This window comes from Melospiza melodia, chromosome Z (assembly GCF_035770615.1).
Source record: "Melospiza melodia melodia isolate bMelMel2 chromosome Z, bMelMel2.pri, whole genome shotgun sequence".
Lineage (NCBI taxonomy): Eukaryota > Metazoa > Chordata > Aves > Passeriformes > Passerellidae > Melospiza > Melospiza melodia.
In genome coordinates this window covers 44697017-44712142 of record NC_086226.1, presented here as the reverse complement: position 1 = coordinate 44712142, position 15126 = coordinate 44697017, and the positions used below count along the sequence as shown (strand labels likewise).

The following is a 15126-nucleotide window of genomic DNA, read 5'->3' as shown; positions in this document are numbered from 1 at the left end:
TGGTACAACCCTTCTCAATTTTTTGGGTTATTAAGGGGAACTAATGCTTAGAATCTGGTACAGACATACTTCCAACCAAGAGGATTACAGGGAGCAGTGAAAATAAGTCATGGCTAGAGAAGATGCTAATAAACAGAACAGCAAAAAGCTGTGTAAGAATGTGTACTTACATGAATCTGATCTGATGCTTTGATTGTGTACTTTAATTACGGTTGCTTTAGCTGGATGCGTACCAGGCAGTTTATTTGCATTTTTGAGTCTGCATACATCATTTATTTTAAGTTATGTGCAGTAATTTGCAGTGACTAGCAGTTAGTTTTCTTTACCACAACCTGAGAAATGCCTCTCTTCATTAAGTAAGCATCAGTTAAGGGTTATGCTATAGTTATCACTGTTTTCCTACCAGAGATACAACACAAATTTTACTGTGAAGGTGTCTTTAATGTCAATTGAAAACAAATTCTAGAATAGCCTAAATGGAAGGAGAGAAAAAGTAGGATATGTGGAATATGAAAGATTGTTTCAATGGCTTAAGCTATATCAAGGAGTGGCATGGTTTTTCCCAGTGAGGAGACTGGTTGGATGCAGTGCCATGTCTGTCCCAGTCTGCCATGGGTCTCTGTAGCTGAGTGGAGGTGGAGAAGTAAATTTTTGGAAGTTTCTGAAATAACAGTGGTTTTTTCTTGATTCGTGGCTTTTTAAAAATTTATGCTTTTTGTTTTGTTTCATATGTACTTTTTTGCCTACTTTAGGTTATCCAAAGTGCTCAAATTATTGCCAGCAACTTAATATAGCTTGTAGTAATTTTTTATTGCCAAGAAAACAATGGAAGTGCACAGGCTGCAAGTAAATTTTTTTTGCCTGCTACTTACTCAGAAGAAAGGCTATGCCAGCAATTATGAGGCATTTGTTTTAAAGCCATTTTCCTGAGGTGAAATACCTGTCCCTTGTGACCAGCTAACACCTCTCACCTTACTAAGCAGAATTTGGAGAGTGAACCACCATTGTGAGCACTGGGACAAAAGAGGTGGTAATGATTGTTTCATTTTCTGTTCTCAGAAGACAGAAGACCCATTTCCTTGGTATTGATATATATTACAGTGTAAGAGTGTATTTTACATTACCTTGGAAGTAGGTGCATGCAGATGAGTGCAGTTGCACCTCAGTAGCTCTTGGTTTAAGGTAGAGAAGAATCAGCTTTGCTGCTGACAATAGGATCTACCAAGAGCACACAGTGTTTCGCTTTCCCACTGACTCCACGAACCTATGTTTCTTCAAAAGCAAAAAAACCGTACACAATGACTTTGAGTTTGTGTCTGAGGGAAAAGGTGGGATCAGCAGAAAATGCAGAGTGATTGGCTTAGCTGGAAATACAGGAGGAATGTTTGGGGACATTGTGACCGATAACTGAGACTTGCTGTCTTAATCCTGTCTATGTCCTGTCTAGTTGGGTTGTAGACTGTCACAATGGACACAAGGCCATGCCCACATATGCACACCATTTGGTACTTATGGAGTTATACTGTGTGCTTTTCTTTCTTCCTGTGTTATGTCTAAAAATTAAATTATAATAATCTGATATTAAAATTGGTACCTTTTTAATTTCTTACATGTTTAAGACAGATTTTTTGGTAGAGTTCATTGCTTTAATCAATAGATATTTCCTTTGGGTTTCTTGGAAGAAATCTGTATTGCCCATTTAACATTTGGCATTATCAGGTTTAAGATCATTGCTAAAACCCATCCATTTTGCCTCAGTGTGTATCACATTGCTCAGGTGCTGAGTGAAAACACCAGAGTTCATTTACCCTTACCTATATTATTTTTCCATTGGTTTCCTTGTTTTCTGCATGGGGTTTAAAACTCTTGCATTGAGTTGCTCCCTTACATTCATCATTATGTAAATTGCACTCTTTTTTTCTCTTTTAGTAAGTTTTTGTTGTTTCAATACCGCTGTATGGTTTTGTGGGTCTTGTTTTAAGACCTGTACTTTTAAGATGTCAAACCTTTTTAAAGATGTGTAAATAGTAAATACCTTGGGTTAACCATCTAATAAAAGAGGAATAGGTATTCCTGGAAATAATTGCTGTTTAAAAAACACTGATCTATCATAGTGGGTCCTTCACCTTTTCTCTCATCCCTGCAACTCTTAATTTCAGCAGTTGAAGTTTTACTTAACATGATTATTTTCCTGTAAATGTATACAGAAGGTCTAACCCATTTTACATTGCCATTAAAGCAGCCAGTAGGATGTTACACGCTGTTCTGCGTGGAGGGATTGAGGGAAGGGAAAGTCACTGATGGCTGGAAAGCTGGAAAATTTGTGAGTTAAATTCAGTTATCAGCACTAATTCCTTGCATATGCCTGACTAAACATCACATGCCTTTGTGGTTTTCCTCTTGCAGTAGTCATATTAAACTTTTGTCAAGGGCTATACTGGCTGAAGTGGATTGAACCATCTTGTCATCTGCTGTCATGGAAGATGGTTTTAATTGATGGATTCATACATCTTTCAATCAGGATGTGTCTTACAAGTACCCTTGTGCTTTACACAATGCAAAAATCCTACTGATTTCCACTGTTCTCCCCACAACTGGTTCTGCCTGCCATTCAGCTCTCTTGTCAGTCTGTTCTCTAACTGGAGTGTGTCTACATGGATTACATCTTTTATTAGAATTTAAAACCAAAAATAAAATGCACAGAGGAGAGAGCCTCCAGGACCTCTGGGTATACAGACATAGACAAGCAGGTGCTATAAGCATTGAAGTAAGAAGTCATCAAAAAGTTTTTACCCCTTGCAAAACAGATACACTTGTGGGGAGGAAAAAGAAAATTGATCCAAAACAGCCAACCATCACCACCAACAAAAAAAACAAACAATAAAAAGAAGAAAAACCCAGGGTTTGTTATTTTAATGATAGACTAAATTATAAGCATCTCTGAGAAAACATTTTTTGGGGAGAAGAATATTAAGTTGTTGTTATTATTATTAGAATTAGTTAAGTATGTTGTGGCTGTTAAAGTTTCTGCTCCCAGGCTGTGGTGAGATGAACATCAGCTGCCACAACACTTCCATGAAGTCATGTTCACAGCATGGTGATAGCACCAGTGTTCAAGGCAACTGTTCTTACAGTTGAAATTCTTTCAGAGGCTGTTTTTCAAATTGATATTACCCATTTTTCTCTGTAGGCATTTTCAGTTTTTATGGGTTTTTCCCCACTGTTTATCCAAACAGGTAAAAAGATTTAGAGCCTCTTTTAAATTCTGTATCTTTTTATAGTGGACAGTGAAAAAAAAATAGGCAATATCAATTAAAGATGTGTGGCATATGTCTCAATTGCTTGTCTTCAAATGAATTAAAAATGGTTGAACTTTTACATTACTGTAAACACTCCACCCTTGGTGACAAGACTTCAGGCTTTGGTAGACTGCCTGAGGAAGGTGCAGCACAGCTGGCTAACATGGCAGGCAGCAGGTACCAGATATTAAGGAAAGGGGGAATCTGGCAGCCTGTAACCTCTGAGCGGCAGCAGTGAACAATGTTCCATGCCAGGAGCGGTTCTTCCCATAGGGAGACCCACCCAGCTGCTTTGTCCCGCCCTGAAGAGGGCCCCCAGCACAGCGGAAGGTGCTGTCACAACCTGCTTGTGATTTCCTGAATTTTCCTGAACGTACTGGTTTTGGGGGTTTTTTGTTGTCTTCTTTGTTGTGTTTTTTGTTATCCTTGGGGATTTTTTGTTATCTTCTTTGTTGTGTTGTCATCGTTGTCCCCGTCCCCTCCCCTCCCACCCCCAGCCCCTGCCAAAACTGCTGAAGGAAAAGGTGAACGTGGTGGCCTGAAGAGCAGTTACTGAGTGGTGGCAAGAGACTGGCTTTAAAGTACGGCACTTGCTTATCTAGTTATTAATGATGTCAAATTATTTTGCTTATAAATCGAGCAAATCCACTTCAGGAATTTGAGTGACAGTACAGAGTAATTTTTTAGAGTAGAACTAGAACGCTGACAAGTTTTATTTATTGATAATCTCTATCTCAGGACTTGTAGAAAGCTTTAATTTTTCTCAGCATATTTCCATTAAATTAACTAAGTACATAAAAAACTTCTACCTCTGACCTTTCCCTATTTTAGTCCTAGATAAAGGACTGGATTACAGTCAAAAGGTGTGTAATTTTTATACTACCAAATAAGTTAATAAAAGTTTTCTAATAGCAGATAAGCATATTTTTGCATGACATAAAACCAGAATGTTCTTAACAGTTGAAGGGGTTTGTTAGCAAGGTGATGACTTTTATTTCTTAGTCTTATTGACAGTAATTATATTTCATCAAAAACCTTGAAGTATTCCTAATTGATATTTTAAAAATTTCACTTAGTTTACTTACAATATTTAAAGACTGAATATTGCTATTTGCCTTTGAAACCTGGGAATAGTACCAGATGTCTATTAATCCATGGTGTACTGTAGCTACCCCTTTAAGTGCTATCTTTCTGAGTGAGAAAAGCAAACAGCTCCTGAAATGCACTGAAAAAGTGATGTTCTTCAAAGACAGGATTTGTGCAGAAGCATATTCTAAGTTAAATTCTTTCCACTATCTCATGTAGGGGCAGACTCTACATTTCTACTATCCTCACCCGTATCTTAAAAAAAATGTTCTCCTTTCTTTTAATTTTTTTTTCCTTTTTACTTTTCTGGTTTTTTTAATCCCCCTTTTCCCCCAGTAATTCCCAGGACTAAATTAAGTAGAAGAAACCATACTAGGTTCTCCTAAAATGAAGCCAGGCCATCCAGATAAACTGACTGTTTCTTTGTCTTACAGAGACACCATGTTTGCCAAGTCTGTAGTGAAACATAATGATAGAATATATTTTCCTTCTCCCTCTGGGTCTCATTAATATCTGCAATTAGTTAAAATAGAGGAGTCTAGCATAGCCATATTTAGAGAGATTTCTAATTTCTCAGTAGTCTGAGAATTCTCCACCCTATTTCTCCAAACCTTAGTTATGCCAAATTAGCATCTCATAAAAAAAGACTGTCTACTTTATCTTTAGTAGTATTGCCCATCTTGTTGTGTTTAAGCATGTTTTCCCTTGATGTGTTATTTCAAAACCTTTTGATTGCCAAAACCCTATGGAATGCAAGTAACCAAGACAATCATGACTTTCCTGTGTTGTTTTTGGATACCATCATGTCTACCACTTGACTGTTTTGTTTGAGTAATTTAGGGATAGTGATGCCACTGAAAGTGGTAAAATAAATGTGGTACAATAAATTAACTGAGTCTTCTGCGGGAAACGTGTCAAAAAAAAAAGGCAAAAATGCTTCATTCCCTTTTAAAACCAGCTTATACAGGTTTGCACAGCCTTCTGCAGGTTCTTGAAAGTTGGCTGGCTGGAGGTCCCCTTTGTATGGTAGAAAAAGGGGAGAATTTGTGGAAGGATCTTGCTGGTTCCCATCTACATGGGAGGTGTAACAAGTGGTGGCACTGACAGAGCCCTGAGCAATCCAGGCACTGTCTGGCTCCTATAATGGTACCTCAAATTTAGGCAGAATCTTTCCTATTTAAATGCACAACTAATGCTTGCCACCCCTAAAATATGAATAGTTGAGCCAAAGGCAGAAAACTGCATAAAATAATAGTGCCTACCAAGCACTAACTTCTAGTTTTCTGGAAAGTGCTTTACTCCACTAAGCTCCAATTCACCTCCTCACTGCAGCAGACCAGAGTTTTCCAGTTACTGGAAAACAAAATGCAGCAATTTTCTGTAGTCTTATGCTTAGTGTTTCACTGCCAGAGGCGTGTCCTCTGGGCTACACACTTCTAAAATGTACTTTGTGCCAACTCTAGTGCTAGTGAGAGCTCTCGGCATTGAGCCTGGTCGTGAGCCAAGTGAGAATCCATCCCCACTCCCCCAAAGAGTCACATTTATGTGCTGAGTCAGTGCACAGTGTAGTTGGGGTAGTACCAAAGCTGCCATCTGTGGGATGGTGGGGCTAGATGACCGATGAGGGGGCAAAGTGCATTGAGAACAAAGACAGTGGAACAGCTGCTAGGTGAGCTGAGCTGCCCAAAGTGTGATGGCCTTGGTGCTCAGGGCACTCAAATGGCACCCAGTGGTACTGGTCACAATGTCTTGTGCTTCTGAAGGGACAGAAATCACTCTCCTCTGTGTCTGGCTGTGGTTTTGGCCCATAGCCATTAGGCTGTGAGGCACTCTAAGTTTTTCTTTCATGTGTTGTTTTACCTTCATGTGTGGAGACTCTGGGTTCCTTCCAAACTAAAGATTGCTTGGGCCAGATGAGGCTGGGTGTTTGGGAAGGCTTTGCTGCTTGGTCAGGGTACTTTCCTAGCTCTTTATTGCAGCAGGGCCTGTCGTACACTCCTTTCCACACAGCTAAGTGCTGGAAGCATCAAGCTCTATGGTGTTCTTTTACTGTCACCTTGTGGGCCATTATTTACCGAGTGCAAAGTGGAACAGATTCAACTGGAGGGGTGCAAGAGACCCTCTTCAAGCTGCATTTGAGCAGTTAGAGCAGTAGTGATTCGTGCATTGAAATCTTATTGAACAGATAAAGCATTTGCCAAGGACATTAAATTCTGACTCTTAAGAGACAAGACTCCTTTTTCTTCTGCTTGAGTTTGGTGTTGAAAATCTATTTCATTACACATCTTCAAAAATATCTAGTTGAATAGGTCCTGCAGGTGAGGCAAATGGGATGGAAGATGAGACTAGTGATCTTTGTCAAGTCTGAGGCTGTGACCAAGTCCAGTCTCAGCAGAGTTAGTCCTCAGGCTCTGGATTTCTGCAGGTGGCAAAAAAAAGGCTACTGAGCCTGCCGTGCAGGGCTGAGCATCTGCATCCCATCTGCATGGTCATGCAAGTATGAATTCCTTCAGCAAAGAAACTGATTTACAGTATCCTGTATTTTGGAAAATTCAGTAGTCACCAGGTTTAAAATACTTTTAATGGGTCTAAATCAATTTGCATATTGAATATAAAGCATTTTTGTGTTTTTGCATGCTTGTGACTTGTCACCTCACTGAACTGCAGTAAGAGGTTTCCTGTGGTTCCTGGAAGCTTCTTGTCCTGTTGTTGCTGTGCAGAAGGGCTATGCAAATTCCCTAGAGCCAAAGCAAAGCAGCTATTCTTCTCAGTGAGTGCCAGGATTGTGCCTGCTGCATTGTGTGCAGTCCAGAACAGCAAACATCTATCACATTGAACTCCCAGGGCTCAGCTGTGCCTTAAAGACTTGGTTTAGCTTTTAACAGAGCTGATCAGCACACAGTGTTCTGACTGTCATTCCTAAAGAACAAAATGACAGATGGGCTTATGATACATTCGTCTGGAGGTAGAGAATGAGAAGAGCAAGTTGGTTACTAATTGCCTTCCCACCACTGAAAGGAGAAATGTCCCCATGCTTGACACAACTTGCATGGATGTGTCAAAATTAATGAACATTTTCACCCTCAGCTGTCCCAGAGTGAGCTTCACACCATTGTGTCCCATGTGGCCCTGAGATCTTAATGCAGCCATTTGCATTCATCAGGGCAGCACAGACACAATGTGAGAGTTCAAGAGTTTTGAAATGCATCTCTGTCATCAAGATGCTTTGCAGGAGTGCTGCTGACTAACAGCCATGGGTCATATCAGTGCACTGTTACTGTTGATCCTTTTCATTACACATTTTTTCTTTCAGATCTGTTATTCAGATTACTGTTTTTAAATTGGGATGACTGCTCTTATGTAAAAAATTATTCCTGATAGTCTCAGAAGTAATACATAAACTGCAATTCCATCTAATTATTGTTGATTTTATTTTTTATTTAAATTTTGAGATGAGTTTAGACATATGAGAAATCCCATCCAGCTGTGCAAGAAGACACAGTAATCTTAGAATATAAGGTACTCCTGGGGAGGAGCTAAGGTGTCAGGATTGTGTCCCTATGGCTGTATGTACCAGACAAATTATCTTGATTTTAAATAATGTTTAAAATTGATTATAGTGAAGTGCCGATAAAATCCTTTGTATGAATAGTCTTTGAGAGTTGCTACCCATGTATTTCCTTTGATTATTTTAAAATTACTGCTTCAATACTTATATTCCTTGACAGGTCTATTATTCTAACAATCCAATAAGTAGATACATTAAATATTGCAAAATAAATTATTACTTAATCCTATACCTAAAAAGGATTGAGTTTGGAAATGTTTTCAGATTTGATCAATGAGATTTATCAACTCAGACTCCAGAATTCTTCACTAGTTCTTGTCATACTGAAAAATGATTATAGAGATGGGGTGGTGGGAAATGCTAAAAACAGTGCATTGCTTGACTAGGCATGAAAACAGGAGGGCTCATTTGCAGGGCTGCATTTGAAAAATAAAATTAGAACAATGAAGCATAGCTATCTGTCAATGGAAACAGAGGCTGACATTTTAGGGATTATAGCTGCTGCTAATATTTAGGTAAGTGCTCTAGGCCATTTTCCTCTAATTGAAAGCTGATGTAAAACCAATTTAAGTGACACAGTCAGTATATCGGGTATTCTATTAGTTTAATTTTTGACACTGCCATGGCAGAAGTAAGGTGGCTGACCCTTAATGACAACAATTTGTTTTGTGTTTGTACAATTATGGTGGGTCTTTATTGTCAATCTAATCAGTAGCAGGGGGCTATATCTTAATGTGAGACTTATTCAGAGTGTTTAATCTGAAGGAATTCATTTCAGAGAGTTGATGAGCATTCAAGTGCTGCTCACAGGCTATCAGAGTTAAAAAATTCTGTTGTTTTAATCTGAGCCGTTTTAATTTTGAAAACAACTCCCTTCAAAACAGATTTCACCATCTACTTTTGTTACTTTTGGCCCTTTTAGTTTATCTTTTGGCTGATTTGTTTTTCCTTTTTCTCCTTCAGCTTCTTGGTTGCCTCCCCATATCCAAAGAAGCACAAACTATCATTGCTGTGACAAAGGGTGGGGTGCACCTTCTCCGCAGCACTCAGATATTTTCCTCATGGCTCTCCGTGTGAAGTCGACCTTCCCTCTTTCTTTCTTGAGAGCTGTGTACTCATAGGCCTTCAGCTTGCTGTAATAGTCTGAGAACTTATTGTAGAGGATGGAGATGGGCATGCCATTCAGGATTATTCCAAAAGCAATGCAGAGGAAAGCAAACAGGCGTCCAAGGTGCGTTTCTGGACACATATCTCCATATCCCACTGTAGAGATGCTGACCTACAGGCAAACCAACACGCAGCTTATTAGCTGAGCTAAGAACATAGACAGATATGTTCACTGATCAGGGACAAGGTTAACTCTTTTTTAATTTGCATTGTAACTCTAAAATATTCTGTGCTGCTTTTGTGTGTGTGTGTGTGTGCCTGCCTCTGTGTGTGTATGTGTCTACTAGTTTTCTTATGCAAAATATTCCTAATTTAAAAAAAAAAAAACCCTCTCATGGAGTAAAGAAAGACAATGGTTTGACACCATTCAGGAGGATTTTTAGATTTTTACCCTGCAGAGGGAATTCCCAGACAAATTCCATACCAGGCTGTCCAGAAGGTGATTGTTTGGCTGTAGGGAAAGGATAGATGTGGCTCCCTAGCCATGCAAATCCACTGATAGCTGCAACCCTGCTCCCTCATCATGTCACTTGGAACAGATGTCCTGTTTCTAAATCCACTGTGCTGATAAAACCCCGTATTTGGGACTTATCCTCTGGTTTGTATTTTGAGTTTTACCTTTGTTTTTCATATGTATTTTAGGAACTAGTGAAAAACACACAAAACCCTTCAATTAATTTTGAAATAAATTTTCCTCTTTGCCTTATAGGAAGAAATTATACAGGATTTCAAAGTTACTAGATGAAATCCCCCTTAATGATTACATACCTACAAAGAACTGTAGCCTGGAAGGTTTTGCTTGTAGTGTATGGTTGCAATATGTATAGTTATAGTGTTAAATAAGCACACAGGTGTGTAATTTTTGCTGAATTTCCTTTTGAAGAAGGATTTAGGGGTTGTTAAAAATGTTTCAGCTTTGGTTGTTGAATTTTTTTGGGGTTTTTTTTTTGAGAGTGATGGTGTTTAGTGTATTTATTTTATATGATTCTGAAAAATTTGCCCGCTCACTGTGTACATACCCTTACATTTTTCTTCTCAGCCAATATAATTTTCTCTTTCTAGCCTATGGATATATGAGGGAACTGTTTTATGGGTACAGTGCTACTCCAAGTACTGAAATATTTCCATTGTAAAATTCAGATTAAAATTAATGGATGTTTGATTATGGAGATGCTGCTACATTTGAAAAATCTACTCTCAAACAGTCAACATAAGATAACTCCTAATTTATTTAGTTTCACTGCACACATTTTGATGTTTTATATTTTTTACACTGAGTAAATATAACTTACTTTTTTTTTGGCAGGTAAAACTTTCATGTTGCTGTCACCTCTCACTTTCTGGTCTGTGCAAAGGAACTTTTTCAGCCAGTGAATTTTATTTGATTTTTTTCACAGTGTCTCAACACACTGTATATTTCTGTTAAACAGTAACCTAAAATTCTGACAAAAATAAGCCACAGACAGTAGGACTTTGACTGTAATGCCCTTGTGGCTTTAACACTAAAATAAGTTTTCAGAAGGTCAGTGTGTAGAGTTTGTCATCTTCTAAAATTGTAAATAGAATGATATTTCAAATGAAGAAAACATTAGAGTTCGTGAGACAGCACTGGGTGAGCACATTTTTAGGATGCACCTGGTGCTTCCTGTGGAATAAAAGGGATTAGTGATTTGGTTTAATGGAAATTAAGTCACTGGATTTGAATGATAATACAGGATAAATATCTCCAAAAATAAATACTGAGATGAAGGCAAGATGTTTATGTCTACCAGCCAGGACAAAAACATTATCCCGTGATAAGGTTCTGTACCATTGGCATAGTTTTATACATTGCCTGTAACAGTTCTCCTGCATGTGTGAGTTGGTGAATGCTGTTGGATTTTTATAAAATTCAAATGATCTAGATATATTAATTTACAGTCCTAAAATTCAAATGATCTAGATATATTAATTTACAGGCTGTAAAAAGTGTTTTATGCTTTGGAATTGCAATGTGCATGATACAGCTCCTGTTTTGAAGGCACTTGCTCAGTTAAATAGGCCTTTTTCACCTAGCCATTTAAGTTTATTAGGAATATCTAAATTATTATGGGGTCACCACTTCGCAAAAATGAGCCCTAAAGATTTTGCATATGACCTGCATGTTCAGAAGACAGAGTATTTTAGCAATGAATGAATCACCAGTGTTTTCATAGCCTTTGTATATTACTTACAGATGATCTATGAAGGTCAGATTACAAGACCTTCTTTCCTTTATTCACTGATTTTTCCATCCTTACATGGCCCATGTTACAGTTACACACACACATGTGCACACATATAAATGTGTGCATCTATGCTTGTCTGTAAGGCTTTTTTTTCTGCCATGTGCTGAATCACTGCAAATGTGTGGTAAACCACCACATCTCATCGTCCATGGCTGAGCCAGAAGCGCAGACCTTGGGCTCCAGGATGGCTGGCCAGGATAAGTGACCTTGAATGGGTTGGGATTACTGTCTGGTGGGCCTCATATGCATCTTGGGGCATCCAGTGTCAGTGCTGATCAACCAGCCTGAGATGTTATAACTCCTATCCAGTCTATTTGCATGAGCTTTTTTCTCCAGGGAAGTGACTGGGACAGAGCCAGACCCTTAGCCATGCCCAGGGGTCGGAAGTGCTCCTGGGGCCCCACACAGAAATAGACTGTGCAGGTTGGCATCAGCTGCTGCAAAACAAAATGTATGTGACAATGGTCTAGGACAAGCCTTAGGGTTATGGATGGCTAAGGTGTGGGTCCTGTGCCTTCCCTCAGCATTGACAATGTCTAGCTACCCACTAGTTTCAGCTAGGGTGCTATAAATACAGACGTCTTCTGCAGAACACAATCTCTTGTGTAAAACAACTGTTGGTCCTAGTGGATTTTTAACAGCCAGAGTTCTGGGACAGCTTTCACTTTTAAAGTGTGGGTGATCTGACTGTAGTTAATAAACTATGTCTCATCATCTTGCAGTTTTATGGGTTGCAGAAGACCTACACATAGAATAAGAACAAAAATCCTGTTTCTAGAGTGCCAAATGCATGCTTTTTCCCCCCTATTGTTTTGACAACACTGACAATGGCACTAAATTGGGAAATGCTTTTTTTCCCCTGTCTTTGACCACTTCTTCTTTAAAAGTGAAAATGTCTGCATTTGGAGATATGGGAATTTCAAGACCACCTGCCTGATTAAGTCTTGATTTAAGCTTACAGAGAGGTGAATGAGTGCATGTGTGTGTGTGTCTGTGTGCACGCAGGCATGCATATGTCCTGTAAGCTCAGAATTCAGAGCAGATGTTCACTGATCTAAGCCTGTTGTTTTCAAGACTGTCAGCAACTCCAGCTGGGAGGAGAGGGGAAGGGGAAGGGAAGGAAGGGAGGGTCTCTTTACTCAGCAAGGTAAGATGTGTTTACTTACGGCAGCCCACCACCAAGCATGGGGAATGCTGGTGAAGTTGGTACTGGAGACATCGTGCTCCACTGTGTAGACCATGGCAGAGAAGGCAAAGATGCCCATAGCAATGAAGAGCAAAAGGCAGCCCACCTGCTGGTAGCACTGGCGCAAGGTAAAGCCGAAGGCACGCAGCCCTGTGGAGTGGCGGGCCAGCTTGAGGATGCGGAAGATGCGCATGAGGCGCATGATGCGAAGCACTTGTCCTACCTTGCTCACTCGCCCCACCTTCTCGATATCGTGCTCGTGTTGGGAGCCCCGACCCCGGGGCTGGTCATCGTCAGTAAAGCATTCAAGCAGCAGCTGCAGATAGAGGGGCAGGATGGCAATGAGGTCTACTGCATTGAGGGCACTGCTGGCAAAGCGGCGCAGGTCTGGGGTAGAGACCAAGCGCAGCAGGTACTCCAATGTGAAGAATGCAATGCACAAAGTCTCCACATGCTCCAAGACAGGCCGGCTATCCCCACTCTTCCAGTCTACCTGCTGCATCTCCTCTACTGTGTTGAGTGCCAGGGCAACCACGGAAATGAGGACGAAGAAGCTGGAGGCCACTGCCATCACTTTGGCAGTGACAGAGGAGAAGGGCTTCTCCATGAGGTTCCAGAGGCGCCAGCGCTGGGGCCCATAGTAGCGCATGTGGCGGAAGAGCTGCTCATTCTCCTCAGCCTCTGCCTGGGAGCGCAGCTCCCGCTGCACCTTCAGCTGCTCGCTCAGCTCGTCCCGGCGCTCCTCGAAGCAGATGCGGCAGCAGCGGGGTGTGTATTTGAGGCGCACGCCCCAGTAGCTCAGCTCCTCCAGGAAGCTGCGGGGGCACAGCTCATCCCTCACCCGCAGCACCCCCGAGGCATAGAAATTGTACACCAGCTGGAAGACAGCTGGGTCCCGGTCAAAGAAGTACTCATCCACCTGGTCAGCGTAGTCGTCGCACAGGCCCAGCTGGCAGCGGCGGTCAGTGGAGGTAGCCAGGCGGCCCAGGCGCGTCTTGGGGTAGATGGCCACTGCCTGGTAGGTGAGGCGGTAACTCTGGCCACCAACATTGATGTTCAGCACGGATGGAGTAGATGATGTGGCCGGGGATCTAGAGGAAAGAGCAGGGGAACAAGGAATAAACGATGAGGCCTTGCTTTCGCCCTTAAATGCATCTTCATGTTGCCAATTTCCTTCTTCTTTCTCTTCATCTTCCTCATCTTCATCATCCACATAATAGTTGTAATTCCCCTCAGGTCCTAGTTGCAGCAGGGGCTGGGTGTTCAAGGCAGTGGTTGCAGAGGTACCACTCTGCTTGTCTACATGAACGACTTCCTTTTCCTTCCCCTTGCTGGGCCGCGGAAGGATGTTTGGTGCTTCCATCTCTCTGCCTTTATGTTTTAGGAAAAGAAACTCTTGCTGACTGTTAAACTGCAACATAATATTATTCCTTACTCTTCTCCCCTCTTTGCATTCATGCAATCAAGCGGTTAACACCAGTCCTTTTCAACTCTGCAAAAGCTGGCAACCTGGTTTTCTTTCCTCTTTATCTCAGAAGTATTATGCACAGCAGTAGCTCTGCATATGTCTCCCTGCCAGCCACCACTCCAGTTGTTGTGAAAGCTCTGTGTGGGATATAGACACATGAAGACTGCTGTTGACCGTTTTAATCTTGCTGACAGCAAAGATCTGAGTGCTTAGAGGAGGGGATTTAAGGGCTATTATCCTGTTCGAGCCTCGTTTCCCTTAGGCTGTGACGTGAATGATTATGGATCTATAAATCTATGAAAAATCAGTAGGGGGGGAATCCCCTAAAATTTTATTGCTAATAAAATCCACACATTTTCCTATTTAAAATATATATGGATTAAAAGTAATCTGAAATAAAAATGTATGAGGGGCAGAGAGAAAGAGAGCAGTACAGATTTCTTTCATCCTCATGGGCATAGCCTGGCTTGGCTTTCTTTAATGAAAATAATGAATAATTGATATGCAGATAAAGGGCAGAAACTCACTGGTGTATCTCTTAAAATGTTTTCAAAAGGTGAGGAAATAAAAGTAATTTCATTTTATTCACAGTTAGCATACCTCCATTTGGTTAAGAGCCGAGGAATATTTCAGTCTGTGCCTGAAGCTTTGAATGTACTCTGGGAGTGCAGGTCTGATGTTCTGCTGGGCTCAGTGGAAGCAAAGGGCAGAGGTGTGAAGGAGTTTCCAGCTTCAAACTCTTCATGAGCTGCTGAGAAACAGCATAAAGCCAGTCTTGTTTCTCTTGCAGATGGTGTTAGTGTCGTATAAAGCTGCAGTGAGTAACTAGCAGGAGAGGAGAGAGGCTTTCCCTGTGTTTGGATGGAGGTTTCATCTTCAGCTCTGTTGGAGCTGGCATCAGCAATTCCTGTAACAATGACCATCCCCAAAACCAGGTTACTTCCCCTTGTCACTGGGAGCACTTCAGCAAAGCTGGAGCTCCTGAAAAGCAGGGAATGCACACAGCAAAGTGCTGGTTCCTTGTGCGTGCTCTTATCACCTCACTTATAGCTCCTAAGCAGCAGCTCATTATTCTGCCTGTATCC

The 15126-nt window shown here is 40.9% G+C and overlaps 1 protein-coding gene across 1 annotated transcript; it reads right to left on the bottom strand.

The window, feature by feature from the left end:
• Window positions 1-8303: 8303 nt before the first annotated feature.
• KCNV2 (potassium voltage-gated channel modifier subfamily V member 2) lies at window positions 8304-14057 on the bottom strand. The gene is made up of 2 exons (XM_063180281.1): window positions 12554-14057; window positions 8304-9232 (listed from the first exon to the last, which is right to left on the bottom strand). The coding sequence occupies exons 1-2, from the start codon at window positions 13991-13993 to the stop codon at window positions 8957-8959; spliced, it is 1716 nt and encodes a 571-aa protein (XP_063036351.1). The 5' UTR covers window positions 13994-14057; the 3' UTR covers window positions 8304-8956.
• Window positions 14058-15126: the final 1069 nt, after the last annotated feature.